Source organism: Manacus vitellinus, unplaced genomic scaffold, assembly GCF_001715985.3.
Source record: "Manacus vitellinus isolate BGI_N305 unplaced genomic scaffold, ASM171598v3 scaffold_0_pilon, whole genome shotgun sequence".
Taxonomy (NCBI): Eukaryota; Metazoa; Chordata; class Aves; order Passeriformes; family Pipridae; genus Manacus; species Manacus vitellinus.
In genome coordinates this window covers 51,867,724-51,889,288 of record NW_021938789.1, presented here as the reverse complement: position 1 = coordinate 51,889,288, position 21,565 = coordinate 51,867,724, and the positions used below count along the sequence as shown (strand labels likewise).

The 21,565-nt window shown below is 38.7% G+C and overlaps 1 protein-coding gene across 1 annotated transcript; it reads left to right on the top strand.

The window, feature by feature from the left end:
- Window positions 1–2,544: 2,544 nt before the first annotated feature.
- HELQ (helicase, POLQ like) lies at window positions 2,545–17,525 on the top strand. Its single transcript, XM_018073326.2, has 17 exons — window positions 2,545–2,599; window positions 3,188–3,366; window positions 3,957–4,157; window positions 5,180–5,252; window positions 5,692–5,789; window positions 6,360–6,458; window positions 7,188–7,333; window positions 8,225–8,464; window positions 9,342–9,483; window positions 9,788–9,892; window positions 10,397–10,616; window positions 11,359–11,516; window positions 12,429–12,527; window positions 12,813–12,986; window positions 13,462–13,575; window positions 15,645–15,779; window positions 17,331–17,525. The coding sequence occupies exons 2-17, from the start codon at window positions 3,208–3,210 to the stop codon at window positions 17,415–17,417; spliced, it is 2,250 nt and encodes a 749-aa protein (XP_017928815.2). The 5' UTR covers window positions 2,545–2,599; window positions 3,188–3,207; the 3' UTR covers window positions 17,418–17,525.
- The last annotated feature ends 4,040 nt before the right edge of the window (window positions 17,526–21,565 follow it).

Below are 21,565 nucleotides of genomic sequence, written 5' to 3'. Positions count from 1 at the left end.
ATAACTTCCCTAACTCTGTTTCCCTAACACACTGATTGGTACAGAGCCGTCTAAAAGACTTCTCACAGGTAAACAGCCTTTTATATTTTAGTAATAATGATACTGTAACAAGTCTATTAAAGCATTCAGTGAGATGGTCCTTACACCTGTTACTAAGAAGTCAATATCTGCAGAAGCTGGTAGTGAGGTGGCTCTGTCTGATAAGTCACAAGAGTCTTTTTTTGAAAAGAATTTCAAAGCAAGTGGCCTGAGGGAGCTCCTGTCTGCTCACACACTTTAAAGAGAGATTTCCAAGGACTGAAAGGCTCCTCAAGCTTCAGAATACACCCAACACCAAATCCTCGCAAGAAATCACAGAATTGTCAGGTTTGGAAGGGAGCTTTGGAGATCATCCAGTCCAACACCCCTGCCAAGGCAGGGTCATCCTATTGCACAGGATTGCCATCCAGGTGGGTTTGGAATGTCTCCAGAAAGGGAGACTCTACAACCACCCTGTTGTGGCAGCCTGTTCCAGTGCTCTGCCACCCTCAGTGTACAGAAGTTCTTCCTCATGCTGAGGTGGAACTTCTTGTGTTTCAGTTTATGGCTACTGCTCCTTGTCCAGTCACTGGGCACAACCAAAAAAGGTCTGGCACCATCCTCTGGGCACCTGCCTTTGAGGTATTTATATGCACTTTGCAGGCACAGGTAGAATTTGGGCAGAGAAGGAATATTTCAAGAAGTTTTTGCTGGTGCCAAAACCCACATATTTTTTTAATGTAAACCTAGTGCACTCTCTTAAGTCTTTTCCTCAGCTATAGAGAGGAAACTAGCTGGTGCTACCAAAGCTTTTGCTCCACATTCGGGTTACTGAGGCAGCAGGTTTAAGGACTATAGTTAGAATACTGAAATACAGGTCAATGGTGCCGTAACTCTCAGCACCCAGTGACCTCCTGTTCTGTAACACAACGGATCCGTAGCCACCAGGGCAAAGCCTTTTCAGACACGGCTGAAAACGGAGAATCGGGCTTTTTCAGCCCGGCCGAAGCCCCTCCTGCGCAGGGTGGGCGGCGGGACGGGGGGTTCGGGGGAGCCTCACCTGGTCGGGGTGCTCGGGTTGCGCCTGGGGCTGCCCCTCGTGCTGCAGGCGGCGCGGGCGCGCCCACAGCGCCGCTGCAAGAGAGAGAGTGACAGGGTTAGCGGCGGCGCGGTGGGACGGGGGAGTGAGGAACGGGGGGAGGAGGGAGCGAAAGGGACGCACCGGGAACCAGGCGCCGCCAAGTAACTCTGGGCCGACCGGCCGCGCCGCCATGATACCCGCGCACGGCCGCTTCCGCCCGTGCGTCACTGCCGCCCGCCGGCCAATGGCGAGCGGCCTGCCCCGCTTGGGCAGGCGATTGGCCGTCGCGTTGTCACGTGACTTGTCGCGGTGGGTTTGTTGCCGGGAAGTGCCCGCTCCCGCTTCATGGCGGTCGTACTTTGCCCGCGCGCCTGGTGTCCCTCGTCCTGTCCCGCCGGGCCGTGACGGCCCGCGTAGCCCCGGCCGCAGGGCGGCGGCTGGGCTGGGACCGGGGCATGGGCGAGCCCGGCCTCGCGCGTTGCGGAGGAAGAGCCGCCCAGCTCGGAGCGCAAGAGGAGCCACGCCACGGTGCAGCCCAGCGCCGCCAGCTCGCCGGTGGTTCCCAAGAGACCGAGCTCTGGTGGCGAGGGGCCACCGCCGGCGGAGCCCCCGGTAGGGGATGGCGGGGTCCTAGGGCTGGTATCGGGGCGGGGGAGCTCCATCTGGGAGCGTGGAATGTCCCAGACCGAGCCTGCGTGGCGTGTGTCGGGAAGGGCCGTGCTTTGTACGAGAGGGGATGATCCCGTTTGGCTTTACCTTTAAAAAAGCTCATCTCCATCAACTCTCTGTGCAGGCATCCATCCTGCTTGTAAGTTTGGTTTCACTGAGTCAAGGTGTGTGTTCGTTTAGAACTCGACCTGGGTTTCCCCCACAGACAATATCAGAAAAGACAATTTTCTTTTAAGCTGGGGAAGACCTAGATTATTTGCATCTGATGTGCGTGCTGCACAAGTTATGCTGCCTCCTGTGGCGTTGCTTCAGAGTATTGATGCTCGCTGTTCTGGTTTTACAGTGCTGTAACGATAGTGAGGAAGACATGTTTGGTGACTATGACAGCTTCTGTGGAAATGATTCTTTGCTAGCTCAAGTGGATGACATCGAACACAAGTACCTGCAGGATAAAAACATGGATGTGAAAGCAGCTAGAGAAATCACAGTTGGGAATCTTCAGTCAGGAATTCACCAGAAAAAACAAGACAACTTCTCTGCTTCAGAAAAAGCATCTGTCCTTAAAGCTGACAAAGAGGGTGCTTGCCAAGTGCAGGACAGAGACCTGGTGGATGGCAGTAGAGAACCAGCTGAATCTCTTTTCGACGACTTGCCATCATCGCAACTTTTGTATTTTGAGAAAATGGATGAACTTTCTTCTGCTTTTAGGACATCGCCAGACTCAAAAGAGAGGAGTGAATGTGTGAATTCTTCCTCGAACAAAATCAGGAGCCCGTTGTCTTATTGTGCTGAACACAGGAACAGACCTATGGACTTTTCCTCAGACTCCAAGTGTGTTTTATTGAAAACTGAGAGTCTTAAAGATCACCTAAAAAGTGCTATGACTGGGAATGCCAAAGCCCAGACTCTGCAGGTCTCTAAGACCAAGCAGCTTAAAGAAGCTGTTTTATCTGAAGAGATTTTTGTTGCTAGGAAAGCTATTGAATCTTCTTCTGTTGATATAGGCCCTTTTTATGGATTACCTAGCAAAGTTAAAGATTTATTCAGACAACTTCGAGGGATTGAAACACTTTATGGTAGTGTAACTAATGGTTTGTTGGAAAAAAATTGCTAATGGAGTGTTGTCTCTTTCACCCATTACCCTATAAAAATATTTAAGGTAATTTTTTGATGTAAACTGTGTTGGAAAATAGTTGTTTTGGTTTTGTAAATGGCTTTCTTGGTGTTTTAGGTGGGTGAAAAAGGTTTATATGGCTTATAGAATATACTGTTGAAGGCTTCACTACTGAAGACTTCTAGTGGTTTATTGAGGAAAAATCCTCAAACACTGGGCTTAAAGTATTCCGTGGGAAATGCAGGCATTGTGCTATTGGCTAACATGCCCCTGGGATTGCTAATAGTTCCTTTTTGATTTTTCAGAGTGGCAGCATGATTGCTTAATGTTAGACTCTCTACAGCAAAGAAAGAACTTAATATACTCGTTGCCAACCAGTGGTGGAAAAACATTGGTAGCTGAAATAATGATTCTCCAAGAACTACTCTGCAGGCAGAAGGATGTTCTGATGATCCTGCCATATGTTGCCATTGTCCAAGAAAAGGTCTGGATACAGTGTTTCTGATACTGCTTTGTTTGATACTTATATTTTCTGATATGTTTCGTTACCTTGTCGCTTGGCTGGTTTTCAGCAAGCTCCATGATTTTTATGAATATATGGTGGGAAGTGAGTGAAGTGAGTGACCCCTCCTAGATACTGTTCTGAGGGTCAGTAATTTTGTAATGGAACAGTCATAAATTGTGAGGTGAGGATGCTGAGTTGTAAAGTAAATTTTATATACATGTATTTATATATAAAGTGAATTTTGAAATAATTGTGCTTTTTCGATGTTTTGTATAGTTCTGCAGCCCAAGAGCTGAGCTGTCCAACTCGCTAAAGAAATGGTCTTGAAATAAAAGCTATCACTTTTGGTGTAAAGGGAAAGTTAGTTTTAGAAAACAGATGAAACACAACCTGATAATATGTGCAGACACTTCAGTTTTGCAGCTGGCATAGGTAGTCATAGCTAATATGTTTTCAGTAATTCAAGCCGTTGATTGTGGTGTGGGTTGATTATTTGTATGTTGAGTTCTTGAGGCAGCTCTGAAATCCAAAATGAGCATGTGTTTGTTCTCTGATTTTTTTCTTTACAGATTAGGGGTTTATCGAGTTTTGGGGTAGAACTGGGTTTCCTGGTTGAAGAATACGCAGGAAGTAAAGGAAGATTTCCACCAATCAAAAGGAGAGTAAAAAAATCTCTTTATATTGCTACCATAGAGAAAGGACATGCTCTGGTGAATTCCTTAATTGAAACAGATAGGATCAGTGACCTTGGTCTGGTTGTCGTAGATGAGGTATGACAGAAGACTTACTCAGTTTGTTCATATTTTTCTAATATAATTAGCAAACAGTGGTTCTTTTATTGCTTTGAGTGTTCATCATGAAATTACTACTACTTAACTAAGTTTTTTTCTGCATTGGTACATAATTCTGTAATATTGAAAGTTATTTTTCATTAACTGAAGCACTTGTTGCTGTATCAGGATGATTCTGTATCGAGAGATTTACAGTGTTAATGATTGGTGGTGAATTGTTTAATAACTACTTGTCAATTGGACATCTGTATCAGATTACCAAAAAGCATAAATCATTTTAGTTGTATGGAATGTATTTTATGAAACCCAGAACTTAGCTCCTAAGTGTGAAACCATGTGACTTTGTGACTGGTATTAACAACAACTCAATGGAACATTAAAAGAAAAAAAAGAAAAATATCAAGTAACATTTGGCTGTGAGAATTGCCCTTTATTCTGCTTTTTAGTGGTGTGGCTGAGTTGTGCTACTAAGGGTTGATTGTGGGGTTAAATAACATGTGTAGGGAGGCTGTTTAATTCATGGAATGCCTCAGGCTGACTGACCTTACTTTAGCACAGGAGCTTCTAAACAGAAGACAGCTGTAGCATTTAATTCTACTCTTTCTGGGAGCTGCCTACTAGAAATTTTTCTGCTCTCAGTGTTGTTTAAAATGCATTTTGTTGAAAATTGCTTTTGACTGGTGAATACAAAAATCTCCGCACTGACTTTTTACTGTCAGGAGTTAACTGTTTGGGTCAATTATGGTCTAGTTAGTTGGAAGGTAGATCTTGTCTACATTTGGTCTTGATTCTTAAATGTTGTTTCATTGAGGTTGTACTTTTGGAAGGAGCTTAGCGGTCAAAATTTACAAGCGGAAGTCCAACAAAGAATCCTGTAGTATTTGTTTAGGTCTACATATTTGTTGGGGGTGGTTTAGGTTGGTTTTTTGGTTTTGTTTTTTTTTTTTTTAGAAATACTCTTAGTAGCATTCTTGCATTTTCTTTTTCTCTTCTGTGCACAGCTGCATATGCTTGGTGAGGGAAGTCGTGGAGCGATACTGGAAATTACTCTTGCGAAAATCCTTTACACCAGTAGTAAGTCATGGCTGCAGTTAATGTTATTAACATATTGTGGTGATGGCATCTCTAGAGGGGAGTCATGCTTTTGCTTTCTGGATTTATGGTGTTCTGGCTGCTTTTGAAAAACATGCCATGACTCCATGCAGTAATGATGTTCATTGACCCTCTAACGATGGGCTGGGTATTCTTGAAACTTTTTTGATACTTCTCTGCAAAATCCTGAGTATTGTCAATTGTCTTCCATTTCTTTGTAGGAGCCCCTAACCATTCCAATTAAATGCTCTTTTTTTACATCTCAAGTAGTATTTCTTAGCCTAGATCCCCCTTTAATCTGTCTACTTCGGCATTTACAAAAGAATAATGATGAAGAAGCAGGCCTATGAATTAATTACTGAGCAAAAGTGTTAAAAGTTGGTCATGTGACAATAAATTCATCTCAACTTCTGTTCTACAGAAAACACACAAATCATTGGAATGAGTGCAACGTTGAATAATGTTGGAGACCTGCAGAAGTTCCTGCGAGCAGAATACTACACCAATAATTTTAGACCGGTCTGTATGCAAGATACCATAGACTAGTAAAGAAGATATTTGGCTTTAAAGTTACAGTAAATCTGTTTAGGATTGTATCACAGCTTTTTTGCTTAATTTTACTGTATAGTGTAATATAATCTGTTCTATTGCTTGCAGTTGTTACCAATACAATAAATTTCACTAGGCATTTTAAAATGCACAAATGTAGTAACCTTTATATTGTCCTGTTAAGACATTTGTGTCATTTTAACTAAACCAATTTCTAAATTACAGCTACTGTGATAAATCAGTTCTTTTGATGTAACTAGAATCTCTATTACTGGTGCTTGTATGCTGTCAGGACAGTGGTTTTTAATAGTTCATGGGATACTGTATTTATCATTCTTCATCATGATTCAGTGCCTTATCAAGGCAGATAATTAAAACAATTATCTAAAAAATTCTTGATGGGGTGAAGTGTGTGCTTGTGTGTGAGTACGTACATGTCATGTGATGCTTAGAAAAAAGCTTTAGCTGTACATAAGCAATAGCTTGAGAGAAAACTTAGTAATTTAATTAAAGTTTCTGTTCATGGCTTCTATCTGCTAGGTAGAATTAAAGGAGTATGTGAAGATACGAGACACCATTTATGCAGTTGACAGCAAAACAGAAAATGGCTTTACGTTTTCACGTCTCCTTAATTTCAAGGTAAAAACCAAAGTGCTTATAGTTTCTTTGAACTGCTTTTATGAAATGTATTATTATACATTGATTATTTTTAATAGGCTTTTTACTAGAGAAATTGCTTAAACATTATAGTTCGTTTGTAGTACCTGTGAGAAAGAAAATGGTGAGCTTTGGGGACGAAAAAGGCCTTAAAATACTGAACACTTAACTTGATTTTCACTTTATTTTCACTCTTTGAGGTAGAAGTTTCTTCAGTATTTTGACCTGTGGAGAGTAATGGTTTTGAGTATTCCAGATACCCAATGCTTTATGTTTTGGGGTAGATTTTCTCAATGGTTCATCACTTAAGACAGTACTGAAAGAAGATACTTTTTGGGGGGGTTTCCAGCTTATTGCTGGCTTGTAGGGATTCATTTCAACCTTTACAAAGAAAAATGTGTCGAATGGTAGACTGCCAGTATCACAGTATTTCTATGGTGTTGCTAAAAGAAAATGAAGTATTAAGAGGAAAAAGAGAAGAATTTGATTTGTCCACCCTTGTATCCCTGAGTCCAAGCTAGATATGTTAATAAACTCTTTCAAGTGAGAATTGGGAGAAAAGCTTATCGTTCAACTTCTTGCAATTATGCCACATTAAATTAAATGGGTGTATTCTAGCAAAGGTTGAGAACAAGTATTACTTAGTATTGCATACTTAGGTTATGACTTATTAACAAATATTTAAACTTAGAAATTCCGTCTTTATTGTAGTATTCTAGTTGTCTGGAGAAAGCGGATCCTGACCACATCATTGCACTGGTGACTGAAGTTATTCCTAATTATTCCTGCCTAGTCTTTTGTCCCACCAAAAAGAATTGTGAAAATGTGGCTTCAATGGTGTGCAAGTACCTCAAGAAGTAAGTGTATGTGATGGTTTTTTTTTTTTAAATTATATATACTGAATAAAGGATTTATTGTCACTAGTTCACAAGTGACTTTCCCTGGGGATTAGAAGTAAATACTCTGACTGTGGAATCATATGAAGTTGCTAACTGCATAAGTGACAGCAAACCGTGAAAGGCTTATTAAACAAAAGGTTTTTTTAAAAATTCTTGCTTTTAAACCAAATTAGTTGAAAAATGGTTATCAGAGGACAAACGCTAAAGAAAAAAGGAAACATAATTTAACTTTGTATCCCTTTGGCACTGGTGTCTGCAAGCTTAGAAAGCAAACATTTTTCTCTATAGCCCTGTCTTTGGTCATGTATGTTATTTTATTAGTCATTTCAGTATCTCTGTTCCTCACCCACTTTGTGAATCTAAGTTTTAAAATGTAAACTAGACTTCGTTAATAAAGAAAAGAAAGTAAATCTTAGATTTAGTTTCGTTTAAATGTGATTTGATCAACTCATAATTGTCTAGCAAAGGTAAATTTTATGTAGAAAGAAATTATATTAAATAAACAACCCCCCTCCCTTGCTATGAAAATTGAAACAATTTTTAAATGTAGCTATAATCTTCACTACTGGCCCTATTTCCTTTCTTTGGTGCATTTAATACCCACACACAATCAATAAATGTTTGATCCCTTTTGTGCCTGTGCTTATAAACACGAAGAGAGTTCTATTGCAACTAAATCAGTCCTGTGTATTGCTGTTTTAAAATTACTGAAAATAACCATTTCTCCAACCTAGAAGTTAGAGGAGTGGATAATGAAGAGAAATAGACAGTAAGCATGTTTCTTAATTTTATTTTTTTTTTTAGTTAATGGTTGGTCAAAGTCTAAAGAAATACTTTTCCTCCTCCAAGAGAATTTAGAGCTCACAGGGAGAAAGAAAAACAAGATCTCGTCGAGAACCTAAAGAGTATTGGAAATGGAAGTGTCTGTCCTGTTCTGAAGCAAACAATCCCTTTTGGTATTGCCTATCACCATAGTGGCCTTACAAATGATGAAAGAAAAAGCATAGAGGAAGCATATTCTTCAGGTGTCCTGTGTCTGCTTGCTTGCACAGCTACTCTGGCTGCTGGAGTCAACTTGCCAGCTAGAAGGTTAATAACCAAAACATATTTCATTTTTTTAAATAGATTTTTACTTTGTAAAAAAAAATGCTTTAATAAGTTGGAAATATCAGTGCTATTTAAAGTGTGTTTCTGCTTTTACTAGCAAACTGGAAATATAAGGGATTTTGTGCTCAACTTGGGACACAAGACTGCAAAGTTTTTATGTAGGAAATGTGAGTCAGTAGCAAGTCCCTCAGAATGCATAGCTGAAGAGCACTTACCTAAATAGAATAAGGAAATGTTAATAAATGGAAGAAATATTATAGTATTTTACTAATGTTATTCAGGAGTATAGTGGTTTCTTTAGAATTTAACCTAAGAACAGTGTTTAAATTGGAGAATAAATATTTTTAAGGAGTTAGTTTGAACACAAAAAGTTAGTTTCAACACAAAAATGCGTTATCTTTTCATGTACAAGTGTTGATGATATGATTGCTGTAATCTGTCTGACCAAAGACTATTTGCTAAGAGTCCACTTCTGTGTGTTGGAATTCTGAGGGGAGAAACAAAATTCATATGGACAAGTGTTGTCTTTTTAGCATAACTGATGTATGGTCAGTGTTGAGCATGTTTTTTCTATAGGATTTATTTTATATCTCAGTGATTTTCATCTTAAACTCAGGCCTAAGTACATGTAAAAACCAGTTTCAAAGGTTCTGCAAAACATAATGAACATGGCTTACCATTTAATAAACCTTAAGTTGTTAAATTCTTTGCATCTAATTTACGCATCTGTTCAAAGAGGTGCAGTAGATTTTTATTAGTTATTAGGTAAGGAGCATATATAAAGAATGAATTTGTATCATTTTATTGCTGCTTTAGTAATTTGAGTATAAAGTATAACTTATTAAAGGCTTCTTTACAGGGTTATTCTCAGAGCTCCTTATGTTGCTAATGACTTCCTGAAGAAGAACCAGTATAAACAAATGATTGGCAGAGCTGGTCGAGCTGGTATTGACGATGCTGGAGAAAGTATTCTCATAGTGCAAGAAAAAGACAAACACTTGGTAATTTTTACAAAACTATTGGTAATTTAAGTTGTTGTGTTAAGTTGGTGGAATAAGCAGGAGGAGCTGGGCTGCCTAGCTTAATTTTTGTTCACTTCTTAATGTTGCAAATATTTAGCTTATATAATAATACCTTTAAACGACCTTTATGTGATTTGTTTTCAGATCTGAACTGTAAAATTTAGATGTTTACACTTACATTCTTTATGAGCTGAATCATGCACATCATGCACATGTTTTTTTAAAGTGTAAAATTAATGCATAAATATTTCCCCTGTACAAGTACATTTCTTGCTCTTTTTAGGTTCGGGATTTAGTTAATAGTCCTTTGGAGAATTGTTACAGCAATCTTCTGCTGGAGTTGACCAAGGGAATGCAGAGCCTGTTGTTGTCTTTGGTTGGACTGAAGGTATCAGTTAACTCTTCTCTGTGAGTAACTTAAGTGCTTGGAAATGTGAAGAAAATGTTACCTGTTGATTCTGTAGAAAAAAAGCAGACTTCTTAAACTTCAGAACAGCTTCCAATCAGATAAGAAGGGCAAAGGTTTGATTAGTCTTTATTAATAACTGAGTTAAATAAAACCATGTAATATGACAGTTTCCTTATGTGTAAAAGCAAAAATGGTATCTACCTTATTGTACAATACAGTATTAATATTTCTATTTCTGATACTTGATTCAAATAGAAACAGTGGAAACAAATTAACATGATGTAGTAGCTCGAATAATAGACCAGGTGGAGAGCAGTCCCATCAGATCCGCCATAGGCTGCCTATCCATGCTATTTGTTGTCGTGTGTTTCTGTAGAAACACATCAACAGGATATCAAAATTCTTCTCTGTTTGGTAAATGTTTTCCTATATCTTATGAAATTGTAACTTCCAATATGCTAATCACTTCCAATACTGTTGCAGATAGCAGTTACCTGTGAGGAGGTCAACAATTTTATGTGCGGTACATTGCTGGGTGTTCAGCAGCAGCTGCTGTCTAAAGAGAAGAGCCTCTCAGAGGTAATTAAAGATGGACTAGAAAATCTAATAGAAAAAGGACTCCTAAAAGGAAGAATATCTGAGAAGGACCACAATTCCAAATGTACACTAACAATCACACCGTTGGGAAAAGCTACGTATAAAGGTGAGGCTATTTTTATTCTTCTTTTAATATGTATTCCAACAAACCCTTCATTTCAACCTTATCTCAGTTTGGTCCTTTTTCCCATCTTCAGTCTGAAACTGCAACGAAAAATAAGTTGTAGGAAGTTTTACTGAATGATGTGCTGAACTGAAAATGGGAATGAACAAGTAGCACATGACTGAATGGGATGGGAATGAAGTGTAATAATATTGATCCCAGTGGGAGCAAAACCAGAAGTGTACCCCTAAAAAAATTACTTAAAGATTTGATTTAGTGGTTGTGATCAAAGTACTCAGGACCTTGTTTTATAATTCATTGTTATGAACAGTCATTGTGAACAAAGGGATTTCTTGACTAGAGGGAAGCTTAAGATGGAAAAGGAGCATATGACATGTAAACCAATTGTAATAATGAAGAGAATGTATCAGGAAGTTCTGTTTTCCTGGCATAGCATAAAGATTTTGGGGTATGGAACACAACTGGAGTAAGATGAATCTGAAAGGTTCCTTCAGTCTACCACACAGAACAGACAGACATGGAAATAGGTGGCTACCTTTCCTCAGTTTTGTTTCACTGCTCATGTTAGGTTAGAACAATTATTCAGGTTGCAGGTTATTTCTCCTCAATTCAGATGGCATAACAAGGTTTTGTGGAAGATAAAGATAATATTGACTATGTTAAAATCTATTGCACTTGACTGCGTGCCTGTTTATAATTGCAATACACTCTGTACTTATTCTAGGATCTATAGACGTGGCATACTGCAATCTTCTGTACAGGGACTTGAAGAAAGGTTTGGAGGGGCTAATTCTTGAGAGCAATCTTCATCTCCTATATCTGGCAACTCCTTATGATGTGACTTCTAGCTGTAGCCCAGATTGGATGATATACTTGAGACAGGTGAGAATTTGCTAGCAAACATGCATTGGGACATAGAACAATCCTGCTTATTAAATTTGCTGTGAGTTTGTATGCATAGGAAATGTAGCTAGCAGGGTAGCAATGTAATGACAAGATATGTTGTTTTATTTTCAGAGGCAGGGCAGAACTGCTTTCCTGTGCTGCATAAAAATCTAAGTTCTCTTTTGTACTTATAATATTTGACCCTGTTTGGGGAAAACAGTGGCATGAAACATATCTCTTGAGTTGCCAGTACTCTAAATCCTACCTCTAACCTTGGTGCTTGCCTTACCATTGCCAAAGTCTGGTTTATCTTAAACAAGACTTTCCTATAAACTAGTTATATGTAGCCACATCACTGTCATCCTGCAAGAAAACCACTATTAAATTAATCAAGAGCCATGTCTTCCTTCTGATGAGCATTCATTTATATGTGTAATTTAAGGAGCAGAATCCACTAGAGATTTAACCATTTTTTGATATGTCTAATGATGAGTCTAATACTAAACTCCAGCCATGACTGTAACTATTACACTGTGGCCAATACTTTTCCTACAGACTACATTTGTGTCAGCCTTAGCAGCACTGCCCTCATTCTAGTCTTGCATGCTTTGTAAGATCCACCCATAATTCAACTATTCTGCTTTCTGTAAAGTGTTGTGTACTGGGGGAGCACTAAAATTTATTCATTTATTTTTTAGTGAAGCATTCAGAAATGGGCATTTACAGATAATTCAGAGAGGTGGGAAAAGAGACTACAGATCTGACTGTCTAGTGACTACAGTACTAGTCCAGTGATGAAGTACTCTGTAGAGATACTGAAAAACATTCTTTCACTGTAAATAGTACACGTTTTTCTATAACATTAAGAGAACTAAACATCGGAAAATTCTTTGTGAAATCTTGTTTTAGTTCAACCAGCTAAGTGCAGCAGAGCAAAAAGTAGCAGATATTGTGGGAGTGCCTGAAAGCTTTATTACAAAAAAGGCTTCTGGTCAAGCCATCAGAAAGGTAGGCTGGAGATTTCTCATACCTAAGATGACTGTTTAGTAATTTTATTTGATTATTTACAAATTCTAGACTATTTTTCTGCTAGTGTTCCCTATTACTGTTCTAATTATTAAAGTTCTTTTAACCTCATTGCTTGGTTTTCTTAATGTTAAATGTCTTTGGGTATAATATAGAAATGTTTTAGGGCTGTGAAGGAGTAGAAAGATGAAAAGAATTTCCTTACAGTACTAAAAGAAAATCTGCAGTTTGATATGAGGTCTGAATTTTAGCTTGTTTTATTCCTAGAATGTGGACAGTGCTGTGGTAAACAGGCTCTACCTGACGTTTGTCCTTTATACCCTGGTGAAAGAGACCAATATATGGAACGTTTCAGAGAAATTTAATATGTCCCGAGGATATGTGCAAAATCTCCTTAATTCTGCTGCCTCGTTCGCCTCCTGTCTTCTACACTTCTGTGAGGTAGTGTGTTACATGAATGTAAATAAATCCTCTGTGGTTGGTTTTGCAAAATCTGGAGTTTTGTTCTCTCACTGAGAATGTGAGAGAATGCACTGAGAATGTGAAAATGCACAAACTATATGGGGCAGTGATCAGTGTTGTTGGTGAAATATTTGGCCGTTTTACCTTTCTCTTGGAAATAAGGTCATCTGGTTGTGGAATGTCAGCTCGGGAAAAGAGTTGTCTTGGTCTCTTGGGTTTCTTTCCTCTGTTGAAATAATGCATTGCATGTCCTTCAGAACTGCCCCAACTTTGGGATGTTCAGCTGGAGTGCTGAACACAACTCTGCAACTGGCTAAAAGGATAATTAGAAATAACAGTGCTTCCCCTGTCCAAAAGCCAAATATGCACTTGTTGCCGTAGCAGAGCTTTTATCAGTAGTGTCCCCCAAATACAGAATTTAAGATCTGATTTTTAGTGATCTCTGTCTCTGCAGGAATTGGAAGAATTCTGGGTTTATAAAGCCTTGCTGACAGAACTTACCAAGCAGCTGACATACTGTGTAAAGACAGAACTCATCCCTCTGATGGAGGTAGCAGGGGTTCTAGAGGTTAGTAAACGTGGCTTTATGAAACTTTTCAGTGTGAACTTGTATGTGAAATGTTACTGTGCCTTTCAAGTATATCTGGAAGATCAGGCTAGTTTGTTATGGAGAATTCAGCAAAATGCAGATATTCCACAACAGTCTGGAGGTTGGGGGAAAAGTGGTCTGTTGAGGAAATGTGAGCTGGAGCCAATAATGTTTTTCTTCTGGCTGCTGCCACGGCAACAGTGAAAATCCTCTATTTGGACAATAATTTAGCTGTATCCTCAGTTGGAAAACAGAGTCCAGGTTTCTTTTGTGCTAAGAATTCTTCAGTTCATAAGAGTAAAGAGGAATAAGAATTTACATATTTAAATTAGAAGATCCTCACGGAAATATGTGAAGTCCTATTGGGAACTTAGGCTTTTGCAAATCACTTGCAGTGCTACATGTACTTTAAATAAGAAATTTAACCAGTTTCTGAATCAAAGATTCCTATTAAAGTATAAAATCTTTTGGGGCTTCAGTCCAAGGTTATACTCTCTGCAAAATGATTTAACTTGCCTGTCCAGCCTGTTATAGAATCAATTTGTCAGGAAACCATTGAATTTAGTGGCAGTAAGGTTTTATTCTCAAAAGCTAAACAATGAAGACTCGAAATCTAATCAGCTGTTGGGTTTTTCATATATATATCAAATTTTTTGAAAAAGATAAGTAGTAATTTTTTCATGGCTCACTCCATATGAGACCATTTCTGTGTAAGGCCAAAAACTGCCTGGACAGCATGATTCTGATAAAGTTGTGTTTGATTCTGATAAAGTTGAAGGAGACCCTTCAAAAAAATTATTGCTGTAACCAAGATACTTCTGCCCTGGAGTTTAAATTATACCAACAGCTGATATTTGTAGCAGGTAAACTGTCCTCCTGAACTTGCTTAGATTTCTGTGGAGGAGATGATAGAATCAGTCTTGAGATTATTGTCATGAAAGAGAATTATTTACACATTTACTTGGGCAGTTTTCAAAGAGCAATCTAAACCCTTTTCATGAGATTTAAGTAATTAGTGGGAAAAGATTCTGTGTTATTTGTCATACTGTGCATATAACAGCCAAATAGGGCACAGGAAATACTTGTTGGCAATTAGTCGCTACTTCTGGTGAAATTAATGACACCTATTTCACATCAATGAACATGCATGGAGGAAGATTATATATTGTAAACTATTGCCTGTTGGATGCTAAAAGACCCCAAATAAGCCATCAAAGTTTTTCTATTCCTTGTTGTCTTTAAAAGAGGTGAGGGGGGAAAAAAACCCAGAAGGTAATTAACCAAATGTTTGTTCATCAAATGGGCATTTATTTCATAACTCATATTGGGTATGATACATTACTCCACTACTATTGTAGAAATTAATTTTAATTTAAGTTCTAGCATTATTTGTTTTGCAAAAGAAATTTGTTTGCCCAGAGACCCTCCGTTAAGCAAATTCTGCTTGGCTGCTTTACATAGGCAACAGGATCAGAGTCAAAAGAAGCAGATAATGCCCACCCTCTTACACTGTTGATAATCACATTCCAGAGAATTACTCCTGTGATGTGCATCTCTCCTGTATATGTGGATTCACAGCCGTGACTTCGCACAAAATTGGAGAAATAAAAAAGATACTGTGATGCTAAAGGAAAAATTATTTATAAGCTTGAAACAGAAAGTGTAACCTCTTCTGGAATTTTGTGAAAGCTCTCTCTGTAATCAGCCCTCCTTTCACTTAGACACCTCCAAAGAATGTGAGACAGTTGTTGGTGCCAGTGACAGTGAATGCAGAAACCCTGATAACAAAAGAACATGGCAGAGTCAGTATCATCTAGGCTCAGAAAATAAAGGGTTCCTAAGAGCTGGGTGAAATTGTTGGGGGAGGTAGATTTTAGTGGTAAAAAGCTGTGCTTTTGAGGAGTAAGTTCTCAGTGAATATTTATATTAGGGAACAGAGAATTGGATTGATACACAGAATAAAATATTTGAGGTTGGTGCAGAGACTGGCACTTACCAGTAATTCTTACTACCTGTTCTAATAATCTAACACAATTCTGTACTTTCAGGCAAGAGCAAAACAGCTTTATAATGCAGGATACAAAACTTTAGCACACTTGGCTAATGCAAATCCAGAAACTCTGATAAAGATGATTGAGCACTTGTCACGACGTCAAGCCAAACAAATTGTTTCATCTGCAAAGGTAAGTTAAAAACAAAGTTTCTAAAAAACCTGCTTCAGAACGCCAGCATGTCAAAAGTGGATGTTTGAATGACATTAAAAATGAAGGATTCAGTTTACTAATTAGTGGATATTTGTGATCCAAATACTGATCTGTAGTAAGAACAACCTGTTACATACAGGATAGTTCCAAGTTGTGCTCCTTTTCAGAGGGGAAGCAAAAGGAAAAAATGTTTGATGGCTTATCTGATAAAATACAGGAACTAAATGACTACACTGGTCTCCCTGCTGAGTTGTTGTAAGTGGAAATGCTTGATTCTGCCAATATCTCAGGACTTACCTTACAGAAATTCTAGTGGTAGTTGTGGCAACAGAACAGTATTTTCAGGATTCTAGAAATGTAAACCAACAAGGCATAGGGTTAACCTCACCTATGTAGTTGCTTTTGTCATGCCCTGTTATTCTTTCCTTCTTTTTCCATTTTGAATAGGCATCACGAGAAGAGCCTTCACTTAATATCTGCCTCTAAGGTACCCTTATTGCCTTTGGCACACATAAATAAACAAAGGGAAAGGTTCTGTAACAAACACTGAGTTTTGTCTAAACAAAAAATATACAGGAAGTACTTTATTTATCAATGGTAGCATTTTCTCTCCTCTGTCTCCATTAATCATCTGCTGCTACAATGGTATTGGCTTCATGTTGGATTCTGCTGAAAGAACAGGATTTTGGTGAAGTAAGGAAATGTCTAGAATGAATGAATGGGGGGTTGGTGTAAAATTGAGACGGTCAGTAACGAAGTCTTGGTTTGTATGTTCTCGTGGAGTAAACATACTAACTTTGAGGTTTATGCACTTGAAAGGTCACATTTGTTTAATGTTGTTGTAGGCTTCCTGCTGCTCTTTTTTTTCTTATGCTGCTTTGTGAGCCAGAAGAGAGGAATATATGCAGATTCCTCATCCACATCAATGTCAAATCCAACAATCTAGCTTACACTCATGCTCAGATACTAAATTAATGGAGTTTTCTCTAACTGGGAAGTTAGAAGAGTGCTTGCATGGAGGCCTGTTCTTCCCCAGCTGCCAGCAACAAACAGCTCAGTTGCTGATACTGGGACTCCTCTGGTGTAAAATGCTGTAGTAAGAAATTTCGTATAAAGCAAGAAATTGGCAACTTGTCAGGCACAACTTAAAAGTGTTTATTCCAATGTGGAATATAAATGTTTAAGGTTAAAAATGATCCTTAATAGTTACAGACAAAACTGTTTAGTTCTGTAAATTTTATGTACTGTGGCAGAATTGAGAAAAACAGCTGTGTACTGTATGAATTTTTATGTGACTGCTTTTTATATGGGTGTACACTAATCACTAAGACATGTTGGTAGTGGTACTTGTGCACAAGTTAGTCCTTTGAGGCAAAGGTCCTGTGATCACTGTGGTCCTGTGAGCAGCAGCAGAGGTCTTTCACAGACCAGGTGCAATTTTGGAAAGAAACATTGGTGTTTTAACCTAACAATTACATCTAATGCTTGTATTTGTTTTCTAATTTTTTTTGTTTGTTTTTGTCACTGTAGATGCTGCTGAGTGAAAAAGCTGAGGCTTTACAAGAAGAAGTTGAAGAACTCCTAAAGGTGCCTACAGATATCCCAGGGACCCACTGACCAACTGTCATGGAGAAAAATCATGTCCAAAATTTGGATATTTTAAATTTTTTAACTTTCCCGTGTAACGCTGCTGCAATGTAATAAATATTTAATGTCTTTTGTATACCACAATTCTGTGTGAGTTCTGAGTTCAGAATGTTTCTTGGAAAGTTGACTTCATTTGAATGGTTGGATTATGAGCAGTAGGCTAGAGTCAGAAGATGTGATCTTAATTCATTCCTGGTTTCAAACATAGCCCTAGGAGTGCTTTGGGGATTGGACTAACTGCCTGGTGTGTACTTCTACTGGGAGCTTAGGTTCATAGTTGACTTAAATAATATCTTTATTTTGGATATTCCCTTTAGGACACATGGGCTTGAGCTAGCTATTCCCAAATTCCTACTTGGAGGATTCTTTGTTCTCTAGGTGTAGCTAACAGAAGGAGAGAAATAGAGCTGCAATTCTTAATAAAGAAGCTGTCCCAGAGTTGTGCAAGAAATTGTAAATGATGCCTAGTTTAAGCCTTCTTAAAAGATGCAAATATCAAATTCATATTCAGCCTTTGGTCATTCCCTGAAATAATTTTTTCAGGATGTATCTGTAGCTGTCTTCCAAACAAAAAGTTTACTTTTTTTTAATGTTTTTTTTTAATTACTTACTTAAATGTAAAGACGAAGTTTTGAAGAACTGACTTTTGAGAAGCTGTATCAAGTTCTGAGATTCCATGGGCATGTGTCAGTCACAGTTAGGATTTCTAAAGATATCTGAAAAAGATTTGTTCCAGCAAAAAGTTAGGGCTCGTGGAAGTAGTTTTGAGGATGCCTGAAACTTCCTCAGTTGTGATAAAGTAAACTTTGCAAAGCTGGTGTCTAGTACTGGACAATGGTAGAGCACTGCCCATTAAGACAAACTTGAAAGCTTGGATAGACTGGTGGGTTAAGTCATAGAATCATAGAATGGTTTGGGTTGGAAGGGATCTTAAAGATCACCTAGTTTCATCTCTGTTTTAGTCAGGGACACTTTTCACTAGACCAGGTTGCTCAGAGCCCCATCCAACCTGTCCTTGAACACTTTCAGGGGTGGGGCATCCTCAACCACTCTGGGAGACCTGTGCCAGTGTCTCACCACCCTCATAGAAAAAAAATGTATTCCTAACATCCAATCTATATACCTCCATTCCCTCTTGTCCTATCACTATCTGCCTACGTAAAAGGTCTCTCTTCCTCTTTTTTTATAAGTCCTGGAGCCTTCTGCAGGCTGAACAACCCCAGCTCTCTCACCCTGTTTTCGTAGGAGAAGGGCTGCAGCCCTCTGATCATCTTCGTGACCTCCTCTGAACCTGCTCCAACAGGTCCCTGTCTTTCTTGTGCTGAGGACCCCGGACCTGGCTGTAGTATTCCAGGTAGGATCTCACAAGGACACGAAAGTAGTTTTGAATTATGGTAGCCAATATAGTGGCACACCTGAACATGGCATTTCTCTGCAAAATCAGGTGTCTCTTCTCTGTAAAGCAAAATTAGGATAAACCTTATTTAAACTGTGTGTTTGTTACTCAACTTTGGTTAATTATGTTCCCTTTCTGGAAATAAACAAGAATGGTTTTAAATCCAGTGGGGCCATTAAATGTTGAATGCTTGATTGAAAGGAGTTATGGTGAAAAACTGATGAAAATGCTAGTATTGTACTGCTCATAGGTAGCAATGCAATAAATTCTTTATTTAGCAAAAACATACCTCCACTTATGATAATTCATAGTGGCTTACAAAGTTTGCATAAGTGCAATATTTGAGTGCATTCAGTATTAAACCAGGTCAAGAATTTAAAACCAGCACTTTTTAGAGGCAGCATGATTCATTTCCACTGGTTGATTGAGTGCCTCTAGAGGAATCCTGTTACTGATCCTGAAAGCTGAGGCATAAATGGCTTTGGAAACAGAAAATGTTAAGTTGACTCTAACAATAATTGTCCCTCAAGGGCAGAAGCAGTATTTGCCATGACTTGAGGCTGTGTAAGTCTGTCTCTTAATGCCTTGCCCTTCTAATTGAGATATATTTTTCACCAAATGATAGATAGTTTTAAATTCTCTACTGGTTTATTTGTGTTACATTCAAAAGACAGATGATGCTCACTCCAGCATAACTGTATGTACCTAAGTAGTTGATGTAGTACACATATAAGAAAAATTTAGTGATGCTCTTAAGGTCTAACCTGTTGCTCTAAAGTTTTATTGGTGGTTTCTCCAGAGTTTGGTACAGTCTTGCATGGATTTTGGGGGAAAAAAAACCCCAAAACAAAACAAGGAGCAAGTTACTGTAAAATTATTCACTCTGATTAGTGATTTATTGCAATAACTGATGTTGTGGGAATAATCCATTAATTGCTGCGTTAACTACAAGTAGTTAATGAGGCAGTAACCTCTGTCACAGTGATATTTGTACTTGCATGCTTATCAGAGTGTACATTTTTATTTTTATACAGCGGAGGGGAACAGCAGGAAAAAATATTCTTCCTGCCAGTTGCTAACTGTAACCTCACACTGTCCATCACTAACAACCAGCACTGTTGCGAGTTCAGATTTTGACCTGATGGATGCTTGGAAAGGAAGTCAAGTATTCCCTAGAAATGTCGGATCTCCTTTGAAAATGGCAGGAAAAGCTAGTTTGAAACAAGTGAGTGGTTTCAGATCTGCATGAAGCTGGTCTGGAAAGAAAAAGAGGCTGACATTTGTTGTCTCTGCTGTTCTGTTTACACAGGCTGTGCTCTGCCAGATGGATGAGTGCAACTCCCCCAAGGCTTTCTCTGTGACCTTTGAGAACATCAGAAGTGAAATGAATGAAGCTGCTCTAATTTGCACTGAAACTCTGATATATGTAGCTTGTCTTATTTTTCTGAAATCAAGCTTGTCAAGCAAGGCAGTACGTGCACTTCATACTGCACACTGTTTCTACAATATGTATTAGAGTATGATCAAATGCTTTTCATATAAAGCTTTCTTACCTGGGCTTTTCCCCTGGGTGGAGATGGGAAAAGGGAAAAAAGGTATAAAACAGATGCTGGTCATGATATTTCTGTGCTGCTGGATGATGCTGAAGTGCTTCAGTGTCAAGTACAGTACTGGGCTCATTATATATATATATGTATATATATACATATATATATATGTAACATGTAGGTGTTGGAATGGGTATGGTTTAGTTTGGTGGATGTGCTATGGGAAAGCTTGTGGTAAGGATGGGTTCAGGATGTTTTGGAAAGCAAAGATTTCTCACTTGCTTCAATGGAATGTTTCTATCCTAAAGCCTGTGTTAAAGGGAAAGAAGCAACATTGATGAATTTATCTTACTTCTATGTGAAATAACAGCAGGTGCTTCAAAGCTAAGGTAGGTCATAAAAATATGCCCTGTAGGATGTTCCAGCCAATGCCTTCATAACCCACAGTAAATTGAATCAGAGCTGTGGTGTGTGCAAGTCTCTTCAGGTGCAGAATAAGTGTTCTGACCTAAAACCTCAGAGCGTATTTCTTAGTCTTTGTGCCTATTCACTCCACTTTCCAACTTATCCACAGAGACCAATTTTTTGTGTATGTGTGATTCCCTTCCTTCTCCTGAGTCATAATTCTGTGCTTTGAAGAATCCCTGTATGTAACTTATTTAAAATGTCTCTCTGCAAGGACTGGTAAGGTTAACGTTTAGCTGTTAATTTCTATTGTGTGAACAAGATCTATTGTGTGAACAAGATCTATTGTGTGAACAAGATCTATTGTGTGAACAAGATCTATTGTGTGAACAAGATCTATTGTGTTCCTCTGTTCTAGAAAGCCATTTCCACGTGAGTTAGTCCTGCCTAGGCAGCTCTCACTTTGTCCGTCCTTTTAAAGCTTCATTTCATCTCTTTCAGCACGGTGGTCCAGCTCTGTGCATCAGTTGTAATGAGAGGCAAATATTCTCACTTAAAAGCTCTGTTCTGGTTAGTGGGAGGCTGAGTGATTTTGGTGTGTTCCACAGCTCCCACCCCACCTGAATCTGTCGGTTGCACGCTCGGTGGAAACAGTCTATTAGAACTATCTATAAAGCTGTGTGCACTTCAAAGAGAACTGCTAAAAGCTAGACCCACGGTGTTATTTCCAGCTCTGGATAAACAGAGCGTGTGCCGTCTCAGCCTCCTCT

What these genes read in the sequence shown, in the direction of transcription:
- HELQ (XM_018073326.2), top strand. Translation starts at nt 3,208, where the DNA reads ATGTTAGACTCTCTACAGCAAAGAAAGAACTTAATATACTCGTTGCCA. An exon ending in ACACCAATAATTTTAGACCG is followed by an intron (nt 5,790 to 6,359) that starts GTCTGTATGCAA and finishes TCTATCTGCTAG; the next exon opens with GTAGAATTAAAGGAGTATGT. An exon ending in AAATTGTTTCATCTGCAAAG is followed by an intron (nt 15,780 to 17,330) that starts GTAAGTTAAAAA and finishes TTGTCACTGTAG; the next exon opens with ATGCTGCTGAGTGAAAAAGC.